Source organism: Helianthus annuus, chromosome 16 (genome assembly GCF_002127325.2).
Source record: "Helianthus annuus cultivar XRQ/B chromosome 16, HanXRQr2.0-SUNRISE, whole genome shotgun sequence".
Classification (NCBI taxonomy): Eukaryota; Viridiplantae; Streptophyta; class Magnoliopsida; order Asterales; family Asteraceae; genus Helianthus; species Helianthus annuus.
The window spans coordinates 115,273,000-115,291,875 of NC_035448.2; the positions used below are offsets into that span (position 1 = coordinate 115,273,000).

The 18,876-nt window shown below is 36.4% G+C and overlaps 1 protein-coding gene across 3 annotated transcripts; it reads left to right on the plus strand.

The window, feature by feature from the left end:
• The first annotated feature begins 12,592 nt into the window (after positions 1–12,592).
• On the plus strand, positions 12,593–18,363 carry LOC110917699 (importin subunit alpha-1a). Of its 3 annotated transcripts, none has more exons than XM_022162160.2 (11): positions 12,593–12,934; positions 13,698–13,794; positions 13,892–13,983; positions 14,073–14,204; positions 14,291–14,476; positions 14,593–14,756; positions 14,849–14,927; positions 15,772–15,900; positions 15,991–16,118; positions 16,694–17,063; positions 18,019–18,363. In XM_022162160.2, exons 1-10 carry the CDS (start codon positions 12,722–12,724, stop codon positions 17,055–17,057), a joined length of 1,584 nt encoding a protein of 527 aa, XP_022017852.1. In that variant the 5' UTR covers positions 12,593–12,721; the 3' UTR covers positions 17,058–17,063; positions 18,019–18,363. The 3 variants fall into 3 exon arrangements, with proteins under 3 accessions (XP_022017852.1, XP_022017853.1, XP_022017850.1); XM_022162161.2 differs by having other exon boundaries at positions 18,098–18,363; XM_022162158.2 differs by having other exon boundaries at positions 18,106–18,363.
• Positions 18,364–18,876: the final 513 nt, after the last annotated feature.

An 18,876-nucleotide genomic window follows, 5' to 3' on the forward strand; every position in this document is an offset into this window, starting at 1 on the left:
AATAAGGTTGAAGCACAATTCAAAGTACAAAAAGTCCCCCTCCCCCCTAAAGTTTCTTAAACAACCAACTAAAACTAATGGGTCAAAACTGCTGGAAGACAAAGTACAAGTGCTACAAAGACAAAGTGTTGGTCAACAAGTCAATAGCTGAGTCAACAAGTCAAAGTTGAAGACCAAAGACTAGTTAACAAGTCAACGTAGAAATCATGTCCCATACCCGCTTGTAAAATCATGTCGGGTATTGGTTCTATACCCATACCCGCTTGTAAAATCGTGTCCCATATCTGACCCAATACCCGTAGGGTAATTATCCATCGGGTATCGAGTATACCCATTAATTTGTTAAAAGATATATGTTGTGGTTTCCAAATACATTTTTTACTATTATAATTATTATATATTTTATTTATACAACAACTATTATAAATTAAAAACGTACATTACATAATGTAAGTTTTATCATAAATTAATAATGACTTTATAATACTTATACAATTACTTCACAATGTACAAAATATAAATACTATTATCAAATACATATGCTAAAAGAAAATTAAATTTTCACGTTATGAACATACTAAAATAAATCACTTATACACAAGGGTTAAAGGAAAATAAAAATATAAATTAAAAAATCCAGGTATATAGTTCGGGTAAATGGGTATGTGGTTTCGCGTAATCTGGTCGGGTATCACCTAATCCCATACTTGACCCATACCCGCAAAATTTTTTAAAACTAATCCCATACCCAGCCCAATACCGGTCGGGTATCTGGTATACTCATCCCATTTGTGTCATGTTTCGAGTATACCCGTCGGGCTCGGGTATTTTTACCATACCTAATAAACACTTTACAATGAGTTTGGGATACATTTCGGGAGTTTAAAGACGAGTTCTATACTCACCCGTACCTAACAAGCAAGGTTGGGGTACATTATGGAAGTTTAACGGGACTTGGAATGGGTCTATGGGGTCCGGAATCGAAACGAAGATTACCACGTCGACAGGCTCGTAGACAGCATGTCTGGGAATCGTCAACGCCCTTACCAGCGCCGGCGATGCCGCCTGCAGCATCGACACCCATATTTCGTTTTTTCCGTTTCGACCCCCGTTTGCACATCCTGAACTTCCTAAATCATAAAATAACATTTTTCCAAGCCCCCAAAACATTCTAACACTTAACCTCATGTCCCCATAACTAAATCCTATACCTTTATGTTATTTTCAAGATTTTGACCCGTTTGATTTTTACTGTCACACCCCAACCGATGGAGGAAACATTGGAGTGAGACGAAAACGAGATTGCAAGAGACTTCATAACACTAAATGTGACAAATATTTGATAAACAATATTTTATTTCATTGCTAACATCAAGTGCATTGTTCGAAACAAAAATACAACAAGTTTAAAACAAAACAAAATACAACAAGTACTAAAGTTGAAAGGTGTGTTTCTAGTCATCCTACTGGATTCTGTTCATCATCATTGTCATCAAATTCCTACAACACGTATTAAAGTATAGTTCAACACAAAAGTATTGGCGAGTGTACAAGTTTGTTTACTAGCATAAGTATAAGAGTTTAAACGAATCCACATGGCATAACTGTTATCAAGAATTAACGTACAATACTAGCATGCAACTATAAATGTCAACCCAAAGATTCCCGCTAACGTAATCTTATCGTAGCAACGATGAGACCGTTTTATTTAACTTAACATGACCTCAAGAATACGGGCGGTGTCTTACTCCTATAGTGCTATACATGTTAAGGGAGGCTTCTACGAAGTTAATGACAAGTATAAAGCATTAGAATAGTCTAGCATATACGAATTCAAGCATAACATATTAAGCATGTATATTGGATTGTTTGTTTGTGTTTAAGCATAAAGTATGTGTTGGAGTGATTCTTATAATGTATACATATTGCACCCAAAGTGACGGAAATTTAAAAGGGGTCATGTACACTCATGGTTTTGCGTAGCTTTCCGATTAAACCGCGAAGTTGATAAGTTGTTGGAGATGGAACACCGAAGTTACCCTACACGGGGAATACGGAGGTGTGTGAGTATCCGGATTTCATAAAAGTATAAGTACACGAAAGTATATCTTGTCTAAATACTCGCTTGGACACTAAGTTTTCATGGGTCCTGGCGTGCCCATTAGAATCACAAACGAGGAATCTAGAACTAAGATAATATAACCTAAGTTCATGACATCTAATCATAATCCGATTAGTATCAAGAATTCGATTAATTATATTATATATATTTTATAGTATAGGTTATAATTTGTCCATCATGTAATATCATATAAATCATGTAAGTCAAGCATGGAGGTCAGATTAACCTCATTGTATTAATTCACCAATACACACATCATCACAAGGATGATTCAAATGGTCATGAATAAAAATGAAAATACAACTGTCTAACAAGTTCATCAAGTAGTCAATTAAGATCAACCCGGGGGTTTCATACCCATCATGGAAAATGTTGGAGATGCGGCGGGTTGTGTTACTTTAGGACTAGGAAAAACTACTTGGAATATCATGATAAAACATCAAGTGAGGTGGTGGAACAAGTTTGGATAGCCAAGGTCTCCATGGTTCACACCTTTACCAAAACACAAGTCTTGCCATATGAACTATGGACCTATGGTAGACTTGGATGGTTTCATCACTTGTGGGTTGTTTAAACCCTAACAAAACAGAAAGTTTACGAGGTTCTTGGACCTCTAAACTTATGGGAATCAACCTTAAACAAGTCCCATAATCATAGATGAGATTAGAGACAAGTTAGGCACAAGATTCACATGAAAAAGTAAAGTTCATAAAGATTTACATAAAGTTCTTCCAAAACAGAAAGTTTGAACCTCAAAATGGTGATGTCCATGGTAAACTTATGGAAACACTCCTAGAGGTGTTCCAAGCTTTGTAGTGGAAGAAATGATGAAGAAAAGTGAGATTAAGCTCACTTTTGCACTTGGATTTCCAGCTGATTTGAGAGTATTTTGAGAGTGTAGAGGAGTTTGGAAAGTGAAAATGGTGAGATGGAGGCTTGTTTATATAGACGTGAGGTAGGGTTTGTGTTAAATGGAGGTTTAAAGATGATCGGGGAGTGAAATAGTGGCCAATCCATGTTCAAGAAACAACAATCTGCGGATCAAGCCTCTGGTTGCTCGCGACAGGAAAAGGGTAGGGTCTCGTGCCCAACCACGCCCCTTAGTTCCAGCAATTTTGGTTTATTTACATTTTGGCCCCTGAACTTCAGTTTGTTATCATTTTATGCAATAACTTTGTATTTTGACATGTTTTTTAGAATAGAAAGCATATGTAAGTATAATTCGAGTATCGTGAACGTATGAATGAATAATTGCACGTATAACAAGTGTCAGTTTGTGTGACATTTGTGTATTTTAATCTTTATACAATTCCAAACAACTTTGTTTATAATGAAACATGGTGTTTTAATTCCAAGATTTGTTTAATTATTTATGACATTTGTACGTTTTCAATCGTTGTTCATTTTCGTTTACTCAAACCTTTTCTTGAAGTGAAATCGTAAACTATTACGCAAACGTAATAAGTTTAACGCGACGTACACTGCGGAACAATGACATAAGCTAAACATACCTTAAATATCCTTTACATAACTTAGAAATAAGTTTTGAGGGGTTCGATATGCGAAAAACATGTTTATTCAAACTCAGGGACTATTTGCGACAAATTGCGAAACAAATATCGGTGACCGCCCGATTAATATTAAAATCCTAAAAGTATTCCGTTATGATTAAAATTCTATTTTAATCATGTTCGTAATAAAAAAAATAAATTAGAACACTAAGAAACTATATTTTTCTTAGTTTAAGCGCGTACTGTGCGATACTGCGCGTATCTGACAAAATACTGTCAACGCAGCTAGTCGAGGCAACTGATAATTATTTCAGTAATAATTTGGCGAGTTTATTTTTTTAGAGTGATAAAAATAATTTAAAACGCCATAAAACGGGAAAAAACGCAAGATAAAACACCCGGTAGCTAGTTAAATACCAGTTTAAAGCCATATATATGTGTGTGTGTGTGAGTAATCGAACATGTATGAGAGAGAAGAGACAAGTGGCGGCGCATAGAGCCACTTATCTTATGCCCTTGCCACTTGTTGAGTGTTGGGGCTTGTAAGGAAAGTTTGATATCTCTTACACAATCCAACATGATCTTTACATAATCTTTCAAATCTCAAAACAAATCTCATCTTCTTCCCACTCTCTATCTCGGCCGAACACCTTTCCCCACCTCCATAATTTCGAATTTTCAATCTTTCTTGTAAGAACCAAGCTCATTTCAAGTAGTTTCCAAGTAGTTTTGAAGATCCAAGAAGGTTTCCAAGGTGATTCCAAGAAGAAACAAGCTCCATAACATCAAAATCATGTCAAAACCCACCAATAATCTTGAAGGTATAAAATTTATGTTTATATCATACTCTTGATTCTTGGTGATGTTTATGATGTTGGAAGGTTTCTCTTGATTCTTGGAATATTTCACAAACTTGAAACTAAAATAAATGGGTTTTTATATAAAATAAAAAATGGAAACTTGGGTGTGTGTTGATATGGCCAAAAATTTTAGTGTGTGTGGATTAGAGATTTAGTTTTTGATGTTAGTTGATTTTGATGATGTGATATATGTAAAAATTGATGCATGCATGATCAAAGAATGATTTTATAAAATGTTCTATGATTAAGGATGATCATGTAAAAGTGTGTTCTTGGTTGTATATGTGCACATGTGTGTGTCGTGTATGTATGTATATATACACATGCATGTGGGTTTTGTTATAGGTGCATAAATATAAGAATGTCTTGCATCCATGTTAACATGATTGGATGATGATTTGATGAATATGTTTGGAATATATGAACATGAATTAAATATGATAATAGATGCCTTTAAGTTCATTTGAAATGATGAGATTATGATGACATGCATTAGAAGCTTGTACATGAGCATGCATGAGGATTTTGTGATCAACAAATGATGAAAATATTATGATATAACAAATGTTGTTTGAATCTGATTATGAACACTAAAAATATTATTACTTGAAGTGTTATAATGATAGGAAACTTTATCATAGGTTAGATAGCTTTGCATGTGGTACTTGTAGCTTGAAAAGTGGTAGATCGGGTGATATTTGCATGATTTATGTGCTATTCATGAGACCTGCATATACATGAGTAAAATTATTGTTATGATCTGTAGATAACATGCATAATGTTAAAATATCAAGTCGTTATGAATTGGGATGGTTTTGTAGTAACGTTTGATGCAAAACTATGCGGTAAAACAGTAAAAAATCGACTTTTCAGAATAATTTTATAAACTATTTTAGATCAGTAAGTAAACTGATTTTTTGATATAAAAATAAGTATTCTAACTTATATTGAGTATCTTTGGTGTTTGGTTAGTCATACGTGACTTCCGACGCCCAAAAACGTTACCGAATCACTAAAATACGCGTTTTTCAATGTACATTAGAATGGGTTGTTCATGGGTGAACCTTATGTGTTACAATGTGTTATGTGATTTAGAATATGTGTATGATGATATGTTAAGTTTTGACAAGATTACGTGTATTACGATATTAATTACATGACACGTTTATGCATATATATTACGACGCGCAAATCGTAGATATATGGCTTATAAACGGGTGTGTTAACGAATATAACATAATGAAGGTCACCAAGGGATTGAGATAACATAAAAACGCACCCAACGGTGAGTGCATAGCTCCCCTCTTTTATGTTTTGCTTTCAATTGTTTTGGAGTGATTCATATGTGCTAAACTGTTTTCAAAACAAAGACTATGGTTTATATAAAACACGACAATTTTGATAATGTGAACAAACTTGTTGGTGCGTTAATTCATAACACGAATGACATTCATTAACATTGATCAAGCCAACCAGTAGTATGTTATGGTACCATAGGACTGACAACCCCGTTACCAGGCTGTCCATTGGAGTTGGTGGATAGTTTGGGGAACGACAGAATCTGTTATTTTAACAAACCCTTTGGTGGTTTGTTAGTCGAATTAAAGATACCCCTTGGGTGGTATAGTCGAGTCACACAGGTTTGAATGTATTCATTAAAGAACGACCAAAAGTTTTCACAATTAAAACACGGATGATTGACGAATGGTTTATAACACGGACGATTGACGAATGGTTTATAGCACGAACGATTGACGAATAGTTTATAACATGAACGATTGAACAAATTTGGTTTATAACAATGACAAATGTTTTCAAAGGATGACATGCAACGACTTTTTATTTAAACTATACGAAGTTTTCATTCAAGACGATTTACTACTCGGTTTTACAAAAACAAATGTTATAGTCAAGATTCATGGCAACAAGGTTTATATAAACTTAACCAACATGTTTTAGTTGGTTAATTATATTGCAATACCAAACACTTTTCGATACAAGGTTTCACTTATCAACTCTAGTAGTCATACGAAGTATTGCAATATGTATACAAGTTATGAATTTGACACACTTACAAAACCTATGTACTAGCCAGCTTTTTATGTTGACTCTTTTTTCACATATGTTTCAGGAGCTGTTGTTTGATGTTATGATCATGTTTCACATAGGATTGGATGCGGGCCTTAGTGATTATAAAATGTGAAAGACAATTGTACTGTTTATTTGTATTAATTTCCAAGACAATGTAATGTATTAAACCCATAAAACAAAACTTCGAATGCCGTGTGTTGTGAAACAATTTATCCTGTGACGTGACTCCCCGACGTTTCCGCCGCGGTTTGTTATTTTACGCGGTCGGGGTGTTACAGGAAAGATTGGTACCAGAGCCATGGTTATAGGTAATTAGGTTATTAGTAATGTTTTGACCTAGACTATAACATTTCTAGGACCCTAACACAAGTTATCGTGTGTTTAGATCTTAAAACAATATTATCACTTATCCTTAGGTGATTACCAAAACAAGTACACAAATTTCAAATCCGTTTTAAAAATCAATCATCTATTCATAGATGATTTATTTTTAGGCTTTATGCCTTCAAAGTTTTCAAATCTCGTCGAAGTTTGGGTCTTAATAATGTGAACACGTGCAATCCGGAAGGTTGGGTGTCTGTACCTCGAGTTTTCTGTCTAAGGCTAGAGTGTTCGTATAAATCCGCATTATTGGACCAGTCATTCTTACCTGGGAACTCTTGGGGTGAGTGTCCACTTATAGGCTAAAGCATGTCTTCGCGATACATTATAAAGACCCATTTACTTTGATTAGTCACTGTGTATCATTTGTAATGAACAAATTACCACCTTCCTTATGTTTTGTCGATATTTTCGATACCTCTTTTAATTATCCAATATCAATCTCACACATTTTCTCGTGTTACCTTTTTTTATAGAATGCCTCCTCGATGTGATCAAACTCAAGATGCCACAATGACAGCCATGATCGCTCAGCAAATCGCTGCTGTACTCCGGAACCTAGTAACCCAGATTAATCAAGCAAACAACAACAACAACAATAACAATGCACCTGTTCCGTGCAACTATAAGATGTTCAATTCGGCTAAACCACTCAAATTTTCTGGGTCTGAAGGAGCTATTGGACTCCTACAATGGTTCGAGAGTCTAGAAAGCACGTTTTGACACGTTCAATGTCCAAATGAGCAAAAGGTTGAATTTGCGTCAAGTGTATTTCAGAAAAGGGCGCCTACATGGTGGAATGGTGTGATGAGAGACAGGGGTGCCGATGTGCCAATAGCTCAAACTTGGGAAGAGCTTCACGCTCTTATGATGAAGGAGTTTTGTCCTCGTCATGAACTACGGGAACTGGAAAACGAATTCCACGATCTCAAGCAAGATAGTGGAGAGCACCGTGCCTACACGGACCGATACGAAGAACTTGTAACGCCCTGCTTTTTCGCACTTTCCCTAATTAGAAAACTTGTCTTATATTTCTACTTTCGGAAATCCGTCTCCTTTGTAATCGTAATTCATTTCAAGCCACTATAAATCCGAGACTTTGATTGTAATAAAAAAATTGATCTTTTATATGAAATTCATGTTGTTTATACTTAATGCATACTTACGAAGATTAACTCGCAAGTGTCGTTCGCCTATTTGTTGGCACGAGGTTGGCGAATCTCAATTCACTAGTCCCGAGCTTATACAAGAATCAACGAACAAGAATTTATAGGTTCGAGACAACTTACTGAAAGCCAGGAGCCAACAAAAGAGTTACTCCGTCAAGCGTCGAAAACCCTTTGAATTCGAGATAGGTGACTTCGTACTTTCAAGGTATCCCCTTGGAAGGGCGTGGTTCGATTTGGTAAGAAAGGGAAACTCGCACTTCGCTACGTTGGTCCTTTCAAGATCCTCGAAAGGATTGGCAAGGTTGCGTATAGACTGGACCTGCCTGAAGAACTCAACAATGTACATCCTGTCTTCCACGTATCCAACTTAAAGAAGTGTCTGGCTGACGAAGGACTTCAAGTCCCACTCGAAGACCTCAAAGTCAACGAGACCTTGAATTTTGTGGAAAAACCCGTCGAAATCATGGACCAAGGAGTCAAGATATTGAGGCGCAGTAAAATTCCTATCGTCAAGGTTCGATGGGAAGGAAAACGTGGCGCTGAATTCACTTGGGAACTCAAGAGTGACATGAAGACGAAGTTCCACATCTTTTCGTTACTTCGTCCTAAATTTCGGGACAAAATTTCCTAAAAGAGGGGAGACTGTAACGCCCTGCTTTTTCGCACTTTCCCTAGTTTGAAAACTTGTCATATATTTCTACTTTCGGAAATCCGTCTCCTTTGTAATCGTAATTCATTTCAAGCCACTGTAAATCCGAGACTTCGATTGTAATAAAAAATTGATCTTTTATATGAAATTCATGTTGTTTATACCTAATGCATACTTACGAAGAATAACTCACAAACAACTACCATGTGTTCGTGATTCTTAATCAAACATTTGTTCACATTTTGCAAGATGCAAATTTATCTTCTTTACGCTTATTTGATACCTCAAGTCACATGTCGTACATACTTGTTATATTGGTTTATTACAAATACTTATGCATAACATATTTTTTTACTCTTACTTTAATTCATGTTTAATATACCTTTAGGCCTTGATACATGTTCAATACACACTAGACATTGTAGGACATGTTAACCATATATAAAAATACATCTTATCTATACATTTTACATCATTTAAACAAAAAAAAGAATATAAAAGCTGCCAAACATCCCTTGTAATTCAGCGATATATTGCTGAATTATTTTTCTTTTTTATTGCTTAAACTCTCACCTACTTGTATTAAATTCCAACCCAACTTAACCCTAATCCTCCCCCCTATAAATACCACTTATAACCAGCCTCCCTACCACTTTTGCAACACTAAAACACTCTCAAACTCTCTCCAAATCGCAGCTGATTCCAGAAGTTCGAGCAGATTGATACCTTCACACAAAAGTGAACATAATTCACTCATTTCTTAACATTTTTGCTTGATTCGTTTTCCTACTTACTTGGATTAACCTTAAGAACGTTTCCATTGGTTTTCCATGGAAAACCAGGGCCTGGAACGTCGCCTAGAAGGCTCCAAAGTTAACTGCAACTTTCTGTTTTGAATCAAACTTTGTTAAAACTTGCTTAAACTCGAGTTATCTCATCTCAAACCTATGTCCTTATGCTTATAACCACATCTATGGTTAGTTAGGCTTAAAAACAAGGTTGAGACATTCAAAATCAGAGGTATAAGCCTCACAAACTTTCTGTTTTGTTCAAGGGTTTAACCCATAGGTGATGTTCAAGCTTAAGACTTGATGAAAGTGTGATTTGGGATTAGCTTGGGCTATCCTACTTGAAAATCCACACATTACTTGATGTTTTCTCATAGATTAGTTGTTCATATTCTATTATTACTTGTAAGTTCGAGACCCTCCTTGAATGTTCATAACATCAAGTGTAGTGGTGAACACTTAGAGGTGTCTAAATGGAAGACTTGTTCTTCCTACCTCCTACATGAATTCTATAATACTTAAGAGGTTCCTAACTGGAGGATTCATCCTCCTACCTCATGCTTGACATATTTGACATATTACATACTACATAACTTATATATATTACTTAAGTAATCAACCTTTGATAATGATATATTGGTCACTTGTCAAAGAGTTTGGTTACATCATCTAAACACTATGTGTTAAAAGATGATTACTTTCATATGAATATGTTCATACGTTTTAATCTCTGAATCTTTAATCTACCGTTATCCTCCAATACTCATACGCCTTTGTTTCTTCGTGTAGAAGGACTTGGTATTCCAACCTCCCACAACAACTCACTCGCGGATTCACAAGTGTAAAGCTTGCAAAACCGCGAGTATACTCGAAACTCCCTTTTTATGTTTACCACTTTTGGGGTGTAACATGTTAAATTATAAAATCACACTTAAACTTTAATCTTTATACTTGCACGAAACAATCCAAATACATGAATGCTATGTTGTGATCCTTGATGCTTATACTTGGGTGATTCTTATGTGATACTATAGTCATTAGCTTTGTATGAGCCTCCATTTAACATGTGTAGCGCTATAGGAGTAACGCACCACCCGTGAACGAGAGGTCATGTTAAATTATATCATTTTGCGTAAACAGAGGGTTGACTAGAAATATTGCATGCCTTGTATGATGATCTTGTATAAACTAAGTTGCCATGTGGATTCGTTTTAAACTTATACTTATACTTATTCTTAAACTTGTATACTCGCCTTTGCTTTTGCATTGAACTTTATTTTAAACATGTTACAGGTTGAGAATTGATGATGCTATGAAATGGATTAGCAATGATGCCTAGATACTCACTTAGACGTTTAGGTTTAAAGTGTTGTATCAATTTTGTTATTGTTGTGTTATGAAAATGTTGTTATTTGAATTTTCCTTGTAATGTTTGACAGTTTGATTATGGAATGAAAATGTTTGAATTAAATATTGTCACAAATAGTGTTACGAAGTCTCTTGCAATCTCGAACTAGTCCCACTCCGATGATTCCGCCATTGGTTGGGATGTAACAGAACTGAGCCCGCTGTGTCCCACCATGGCCACCCCGTTGGATAAAGCGATTAAGAGGTACATCGATGGTCTGCCTGACCCCGTTCAAGACATTGTTACTGGAAGCAACCCTACCACTGTTCGTCAGGTGATTGAATTGGCAGCTACCCTGACTGAGTCTCAGGTCAGAATGGTAAATTATTTCGTAAGGGTGATAAGAAACAAGCAGCCAAGACCACTCAGGGAAAAGAGAAGATAAAAGGGAATAAAGCTTAGCCTTCAAAGAAGTCGAGGAAGCGCAAGGCTTCCCAGAATTTTGCAGTTGTTGCACAACCCAACCCGAATACTCAAAACCAGCTAGCACAACCTTTCGCCAGGAAACCATATGCTGGTACTGCACCGTTGTGCAACTGGTGCAATGGTCATCATCAAGCTCATCTCGTATGTTGTCAGTGTACATCATGTGGGAAACTTGGCCAGACGACCAACATTTGCCGATCTGCTCCTAAGCAAGCTGCACAGAACCCTATTCAACTTTAAGGAAACCCCGCTAGACCTCCGTTCCCACCTGGTTCATGCTAAAACTGTGGCGAAATGGGTTACTTCAGGAACAACTACCCGAAACTAGTGAACGCGAATGCAAATCCAGCTCGTGGACTTACATTCAACATCAACGCCAACGAGGCTCGTGCTGAAAACGAAGTTGTTGACAGTACGTTCCTTATTAACCATTACCCTGCTTCTGTTCTCTTCGATTTGGGTGCCGATAAAAGCTTTGTATCATTACCCTTTGAACCTTTGCTTTCGATGCCTAGAACTAAACTAGGAAAGCCCTTAACGGTGGAAATAGCTAGTGGTGAACCCCTTGTGCTCGATTATGTTATTCATGATTGTCATTCTACCATCGACCGCTCACCCTGATTTTATTCATTCGTTTTTCTTGCCTACCAAACAATACACAATAATAATTCATTTCGTTCCCACATGGTAACCAAACAAGACATGGAATGGTAATGATCCATTGCATTCCCTTGTCCATTTCATTATCTCGTCTATTCCATTCAATAACCCCGTACCAAACAGACCCGGTGTGGATGAAATGAATTTGAGGGAATAGAATGCCCTATGTAAGGGGTCATTCCATTACTTTTACCAACCAAACAAATTTTTTTCATTCCCTTGTAATAGCCTATTCCATTCCAACTCTCATTTCTGCATACCAAACACTATCTAAATGCTGAAAACAAGAATTAAACCTGAATCACTTAAAACACCATATCTTTCACTTACCAAACATTTTAGATCTACATCAGATCTTCATCTTCATGTTGTGTTATAAGCACCTGATTTAATATTCCACATTCCACATTTCAATTCAAGTGTCATAAGCACCTGATTTAATATTTCAGATTTCAATCCAAAATTAAATCCAAAAACACAAATAAAAAAAAAAGAAAAAAAAACCCTAAAACCCTATTTGAGAAAGTTTTCAAGCAGCCCATCCTCTTCCCCCACATTATTACTCTCCTATTTAGACACCATCACTCACTCTGCAACTCACAACTCACTCATTCTCTCAACCTCCACTCCAATTTCTAGGGTTTCCTTTACCAAAAATGTCGCTGAGACCTAGCGCCAGGACGGAGGTTCGCCGGAACCGCTACAAGGTGGCGGTGGACGCCGATGAGGGGCGTCGGAGGAGAGAAGACAACATGGTTGAGATCCGTAAGAGTAAGAGGGAGGAGAGTTTGCAGAAGAAGAGACGTGAAGGAATTGCTGCTAGCCAGTTCCCTCTACCTGTTCAATCTGCTTCTGCTTCCGAGAAGAAGGTATATTCATGTTACGATGTCGTTTCATTTCTTCGTGTGATGGATTGTGTTTGAATTGTTAGGGTTTCTGTTTGTAAAGGTGTGGTTATGTTTAGATCGTTGTTGTTGATTGATTATCAATGTGTTCTTTGATTTTGGTGTTAATTTGTCGTTGAAATTGTGAGATTTGTGGAATTAACTTTTGTTACCTGATATGCAATTAGTCTTTTGTTAGGTTTCTGTAGGATCATTTGAAGTTTCACATTTTTTAAAGGTTTTGTGTGTTGTGTGGTGTTTGAATTGTTAGGGTTTTTGTTTGTATAGGGGTGGTTGTGTTTATGTCGTTGTTAGTTTTGATGAAGTTTGACAGGTTACCTTGTTTATTGATTATGAATGCATACCTTGATTGTAGTGTTAATTTGTTGTTGAAAGATTGGTGAAATGGTAGGTTTTATACTTTTATAGAAGCAACTTTTGTTTCTTGATATGCAAATTTAGACATCCGAGTTATTAGTTTTTTTGTTATGTGTCTGTAGGATCATTGGAAGTTTCACATTTTGTTTTGAGGATTTGTTTTAATTCAAGCTTTATTTGTTTATTGCAAGGAGAAATTTTAGTTTCTGCATTATGGTTGTTTTATGTGTTAGGAAACAGATGGTGTGTTAGGTTTGTGTAGATATTTGTTTGATTTAACTTTTGGTATGTAGCTTGTTAATTGTAGAGGTTTTGATGTACACATGAGTTTTGATTTAAGTTGTCTTTTACCGTGATGTGCCGATTGCAGTTAGAAAACTTACCTGCAATGGTTGCGGGGGTTTTGTCAGATGATAATAATATGCAGCTTGAGGCCACTACCCAGTTTCGTAAACTGTTGTCGATAGGTATGCTGGTTTTCATTAGTTCTTTTAATGTCTTGTGTTATTAGATATCAATGGTTTTGTTGTATTACATGTCTAATTCAAGATTTTTTTAAACCAGAACGCAGTCCACCTATTGAAGAAGTTATTCAATCAGGTGTTGTTCCTCGCTTTGTTGAGTTTCTTATGAGGGAGGATTTTCCCCAACTGCAGGTGAGATGAAACGTTTTTTGTTTCATATGATATGTAGACGTGTTTTCATTTTTGTTGGTATAATAATATATATTTTCTATATGCCGTAGTTTGAGGCAGCTTGGGCCTTGACTAATATCGCTTCAGGGACATCTGAACACACAAAAGTGGTGATTGATCATGGTGCTGTTCCGATATTTGTGAAACTTCTTGCATCTCCTAGTGATGACGTTCGGGAGCAGGTATGTTCTTTGAAGCACATACCATTCTCTTGTCCATTTTAGTACTTTGGAAAGAGTTTAACGTCAATTTTGTTTTTCACCTGCAGGCTGTATGGGCACTAGGTAATGTTGCTGGTGATTCACCTAAATGTCGTGACCTTGTACTTGCACAAGGGGCTTTGTCTTCTTTGCTGGCCCAGTTAAACGAACATTCTAAATTATCTATGTTGAGAAACGCCACATGGACGCTTTCCAATTTCTGTAGAGGCAAGCCACAACCTTCTTTTGATCAGGTGAGTTTGTAAATGATAATATTTCATTTGTCTTGGCAACTAGACATAATGTATTATGTGAGCAGGGTCTTATATTTATTTAACTTATAGTGATAATATTTCATTTGTATTTGCAGACAAGACCTGCTCTACCAGCACTTCAACAACTTATACATTCAAACGACGAAGAAGTCTTGACTGACGCTTGCTGGGCACTTTCATATCTTTCAGATGGTACGAATGATAAAATCCAAGCTGTAATAGAAGCAAATGTATGTCCCAGATTGATTGAGCTACTGAAGTGAGTATGCTAATTGTTCATATTGAGTTATGATATATTTAAGCCTGTTTAGTTTCTAATGTCTTGCTATTTGGATTGTCTGGTGGTTTCAGTCACCCGTCACCTTCAGTTCTCATCCCTGCTCTTCGTACGGTTGGCAACATTGTTACTGGCGATGATATGCAAACTCAGGTACTCGTCTGGTACTACTTTCATATTGTTTGTTATTTCTAATTTTCTATGCATGCACATTTTAGTGTTTTGGGGTAACAAATATCACATTGTTCATTTCTTCATGTTTTTCAAAATTCACACAAAGAGGACGGTTTTAATACTTATTCAACAAATTGATAAAACTGTAGAGTAGTTGTAAATGATTGGTCTTTTAGAGTATAACATTGTTCTAGCTAACACCTTAAAAAATTAAGACAACTTGTGGAGAACAGAGAGAGAATATCTTTTGTAGTGTGGAGAACAGAGAGAGTATCTTTCGTAGGGATTTGAAAGAGGCGTTACTTTTTTTTTTAATTCAGTCGTTTTGTGTCATAAGGTGATACTTTTTTACTTCCAACATCTTATATTTGCCGTGGTGCATGATAGTATTGCTTTAGAAGTTTTTACATTTTCAAATTTAACAAAGTGTCCAATTTTCCATGGTGAAGAAGCGAGTAACAAATATTGGTATGTTTGATGTTGTTTAGCACACTTCTGACACATTGTTTGAGCACTAACATTTTTATATTATACTCTCAAAATGAATAAGTTACATATATAGAAGAATACACCTCATTACAAAACATATCTTGGAACAATATAATGAGATGGATTATGGATAATGTTTGAGAATATATAATTATTTTAATTTATAACCTTGCAAAATACATGCTTATATTTTGCTTTATATTAAAAAAAAATATCTTATTTAGCTTTAAACATTTTATCCAAATTCTCCTGATGCTGTCAGAAACTGTGTGTAAACTTCTGGTATTGTGTTTGCTTTGGTTGACTAATTTCGTTTGTTTTGTATGTGTTTTAGTATATCATCAATCATCAAGCCCTGCCTTGTCTTCTGAACCTGTTGACCAATAATCACAAAAAAAGCATTAAGAAGGAAGCTTGTTGGACCATATCAAACATCACTGCCGGCAACAAGGAGCAGATTCAGGTAATGCCGGCACCGTAATTAATTTTCATTTCAACCAGACTAGATTAAAGTATTAACCTTGACCTGTATGTCTATTTGGTGGTTCTTCAGACGGTGATCGAAGCAAGTATCATTGGGCCCCTTGTTCTTTTACTTCAGAATGCAGAATTCGACATCAAGAAGGAGGCTGCATGGGCTATCTCAAACGCTACTTCTGGTGGTAGCCATGACCAAATTAAGTAAGTCTGAATCTTGGTTTTTAAAAAAGCGTGCTTCAGGTGTGGGCGCATGAAGTGATTTCTCCTCATGCACATCTTGGTCAAAGTTAGGCTCTTTAAGACGCTGATATGTAAAAAACAACAAAAGGGATGAAGAAATTGTGAAAGGTTTACTTAATAAAAAGGCTAACATGTAAAACATAGGGCTGCTAACGAACCGAACATCCAGTAAGCAATTCGTGAACCGTTCGGCGGGAGGTTCGTTTAGTTAAATGAACGAACATGAACAGAGGCCGCATTCGTTCACTTACGTTTGTGAACGTTCGGTAACATGTTTGTTTATGTTCGATAGTTCATTAGTGTTTAATGTTTTTAACTTTTACATTTTATTTAAATACTTCAAAATTTTCGACAACTAAAATATTTAATAAGGATCAGGGTATTATATATTTTGTTGTCTCGCATCTTCACTTTTGGGATCTAAACACCTTGGAGCGCCTTGCGTTTTTTAAAACCAAAGACGGAATGTTTTTCTTTTTGTCATTTTATTTTATGGGCAGTGAAGTGTTGATCATTTTTTAATAAAATAATTGCAGGTATCTTGTTAATCAGGGATGCATCAAACCTTTATGTGATCTACTTGTGTGTCCAGACCCTAGAATTGTGACCGTTTGTCTAGAGGGGCTTGAGAACATACTGAAGGTGGGTGAAGCGGACAAGAATTTGGGACGATCAGGAGACGTGAATCTTTATGCACAAATGATTGATGATGCTGAAGGATTGGAGAAAATTGAGAATCTACAGAGTCACGATAACAATGAGATATATGAGAAAGCGGTGAAGCTTCTTGAAACATATTGGTTGGAGGAAGAGGAGGATGATGCAATGCCAACTGGTCAGCCTGGTTTCCAACTTGGTGGTGATGTTTCTGTTCCCAATGGTGGCTTTAACTTCAGTTGATTCAAGGTACATACACACATATTTATGAGAAGTTCTTTTGGTATTTCATGTATACCCCTGAAAACTTGCACACTATCATATTTACCCAACCAGGGCCAACCCTGAGAATTCGTTTACCCTGTTCGAGCTTGAAAAAACGTGCCCTTAGACCTTAACGAAATATATGATATGAACTAGTTTTTCATACAACCTAATGCCTATAGGCTAATAACTATTTAAACCATAATAATAGTTTTATAAGCGGGCCTATGTTGGTGTTTGTATGGGTATACCCTACTATTTTTTTACATATACATGTCGGTTTTTTTTTAATAACGTGCCCTTCAATATATTGGGCCCTGGCCGGTGGTCCTCCCCGCCCACCCCCGGGCCGCCCCTGTACCCAACCAAAAAAGTTAGTATGAGATACTCGTTCGAAATTTATAAAGTTCCATATATGCCTATTTCATCCAATACAATTTATGATAAGATGATACACTTCTCTTTCTTTATAATCCAAACTCTTATATCTTAATGCAAGTTTCAAGGCAAGTGTATAAATGTCATTAATATGAAAATGGGTTTGATATTATGATTTTTTGTTGGGTAAATATGATACTATACCAAGTCTTGAGGAGGATATATGTAATTACTTTTATCAATACCCTTACTAAGATATTTAAGGTGGCAAAACTGAGCGGATTAATGTAGTTGGTCGAACTGTTTGGGTTTAGGCTTGGCTTTGACCCAAATCACTTTTTGTCCCAAGCGTTTTCACTTCTATAAATCATTAGTATGTTGAATGTATCTATAAATTTAATCTATTATTTTTAATAAATATTTATTAATTTTTGGATAAATTGAGAGGCTTTATGCAGTATTCAACTCTGTACCCTTTTTGTTTCAATATTTTTTTTACAATCTGACTCGTTAGAGAATCAAAATTTCCAGTTTTTTTAACATATTATTAATTATATACTAGGTTTTGATTAAGAGAGTCGTGCGGTTATGTACTTGGTATGGTGCTCGGAGATTATCCTTGTGAGCTTTAACTTTGGCAGAATGGCAGGTCTTTCTTGAAGATTACAGGGAGGAAGTAGCGTTGGTGGCATCTATCTGCTTGGTCCAATATTGTAGTGTGGTTGAAGTTTTGTGAGTGGTTCAGGTTTCTTACAATCACTATCAGTCAAATGTTGATGAATTGTGTAAAAGTAATACTTTGTTTTTCTTTTTGGAGGATTTAAATTGGGATTTATAGAAATTCCATTGTTTTGCACCATCGGTTATGTTTTTATAGCAACAAAAGCGAGACGAGTTAATGGTTTAAGCTTTTTTGTAGTTGCTTGTTAGCAGTGTTGTAAAAGTCGCTAGGCGGTTCCTAGTCGGCCGACTGGGGAGTTGGGAGTAATCGGAGTACTCGGAGAGTACTCGGGGAGTACGCGGACATGGTAAATATAAAGAAAATTAATTGTTATATATTATTTAAGTGTTAAAATAAGCTTAATTCATGTCAACTGGGTATAATTTAAAATGAAACATGTTTAAAGTTCAAATATTCTGAATACAAGTCCGACTAGTCTGAGTACAAGGCCGAGTAGTCCGAGTACAAGGCCGAGTAGTCCGGGTACAAGGCCGAGTAGGCCGATTTTGACCGAGTTTGACCGATTAAAAGTCAACAAACCACGTTGACCGCCTAGACCGACTAGGCCGACTAGGCTCCGACTAGGCCGACTAGGCTCCGACTAAGCCGACTAGGCGCCGACTAGGACCGAGTACTCCCGAGGCCGACTAGTTGAGACCGCCTAGGAGGAAGTCGCCAAGGTGGAGGTCCGAGGACCGA

Coding starts and splice junctions, on each gene's coding strand:
- LOC110917699 (XM_022162160.2), top strand. CDS start 12,722: ATGTCGCTGAGACCTAGCGCCAGGACGGAGGTTCGCCGGAACCGCTAC. Junction 14,757..14,848: donor AGATTGATTGAGCTACTGAA/GTGAGTATGCTA, acceptor TGGTGGTTTCAG/TCACCCGTCACCTTCAGTTC. Junction 14,928..15,771: donor GCGATGATATGCAAACTCAG/GTACTCGTCTGG, acceptor TATGTGTTTTAG/TATATCATCAATCATCAAGC.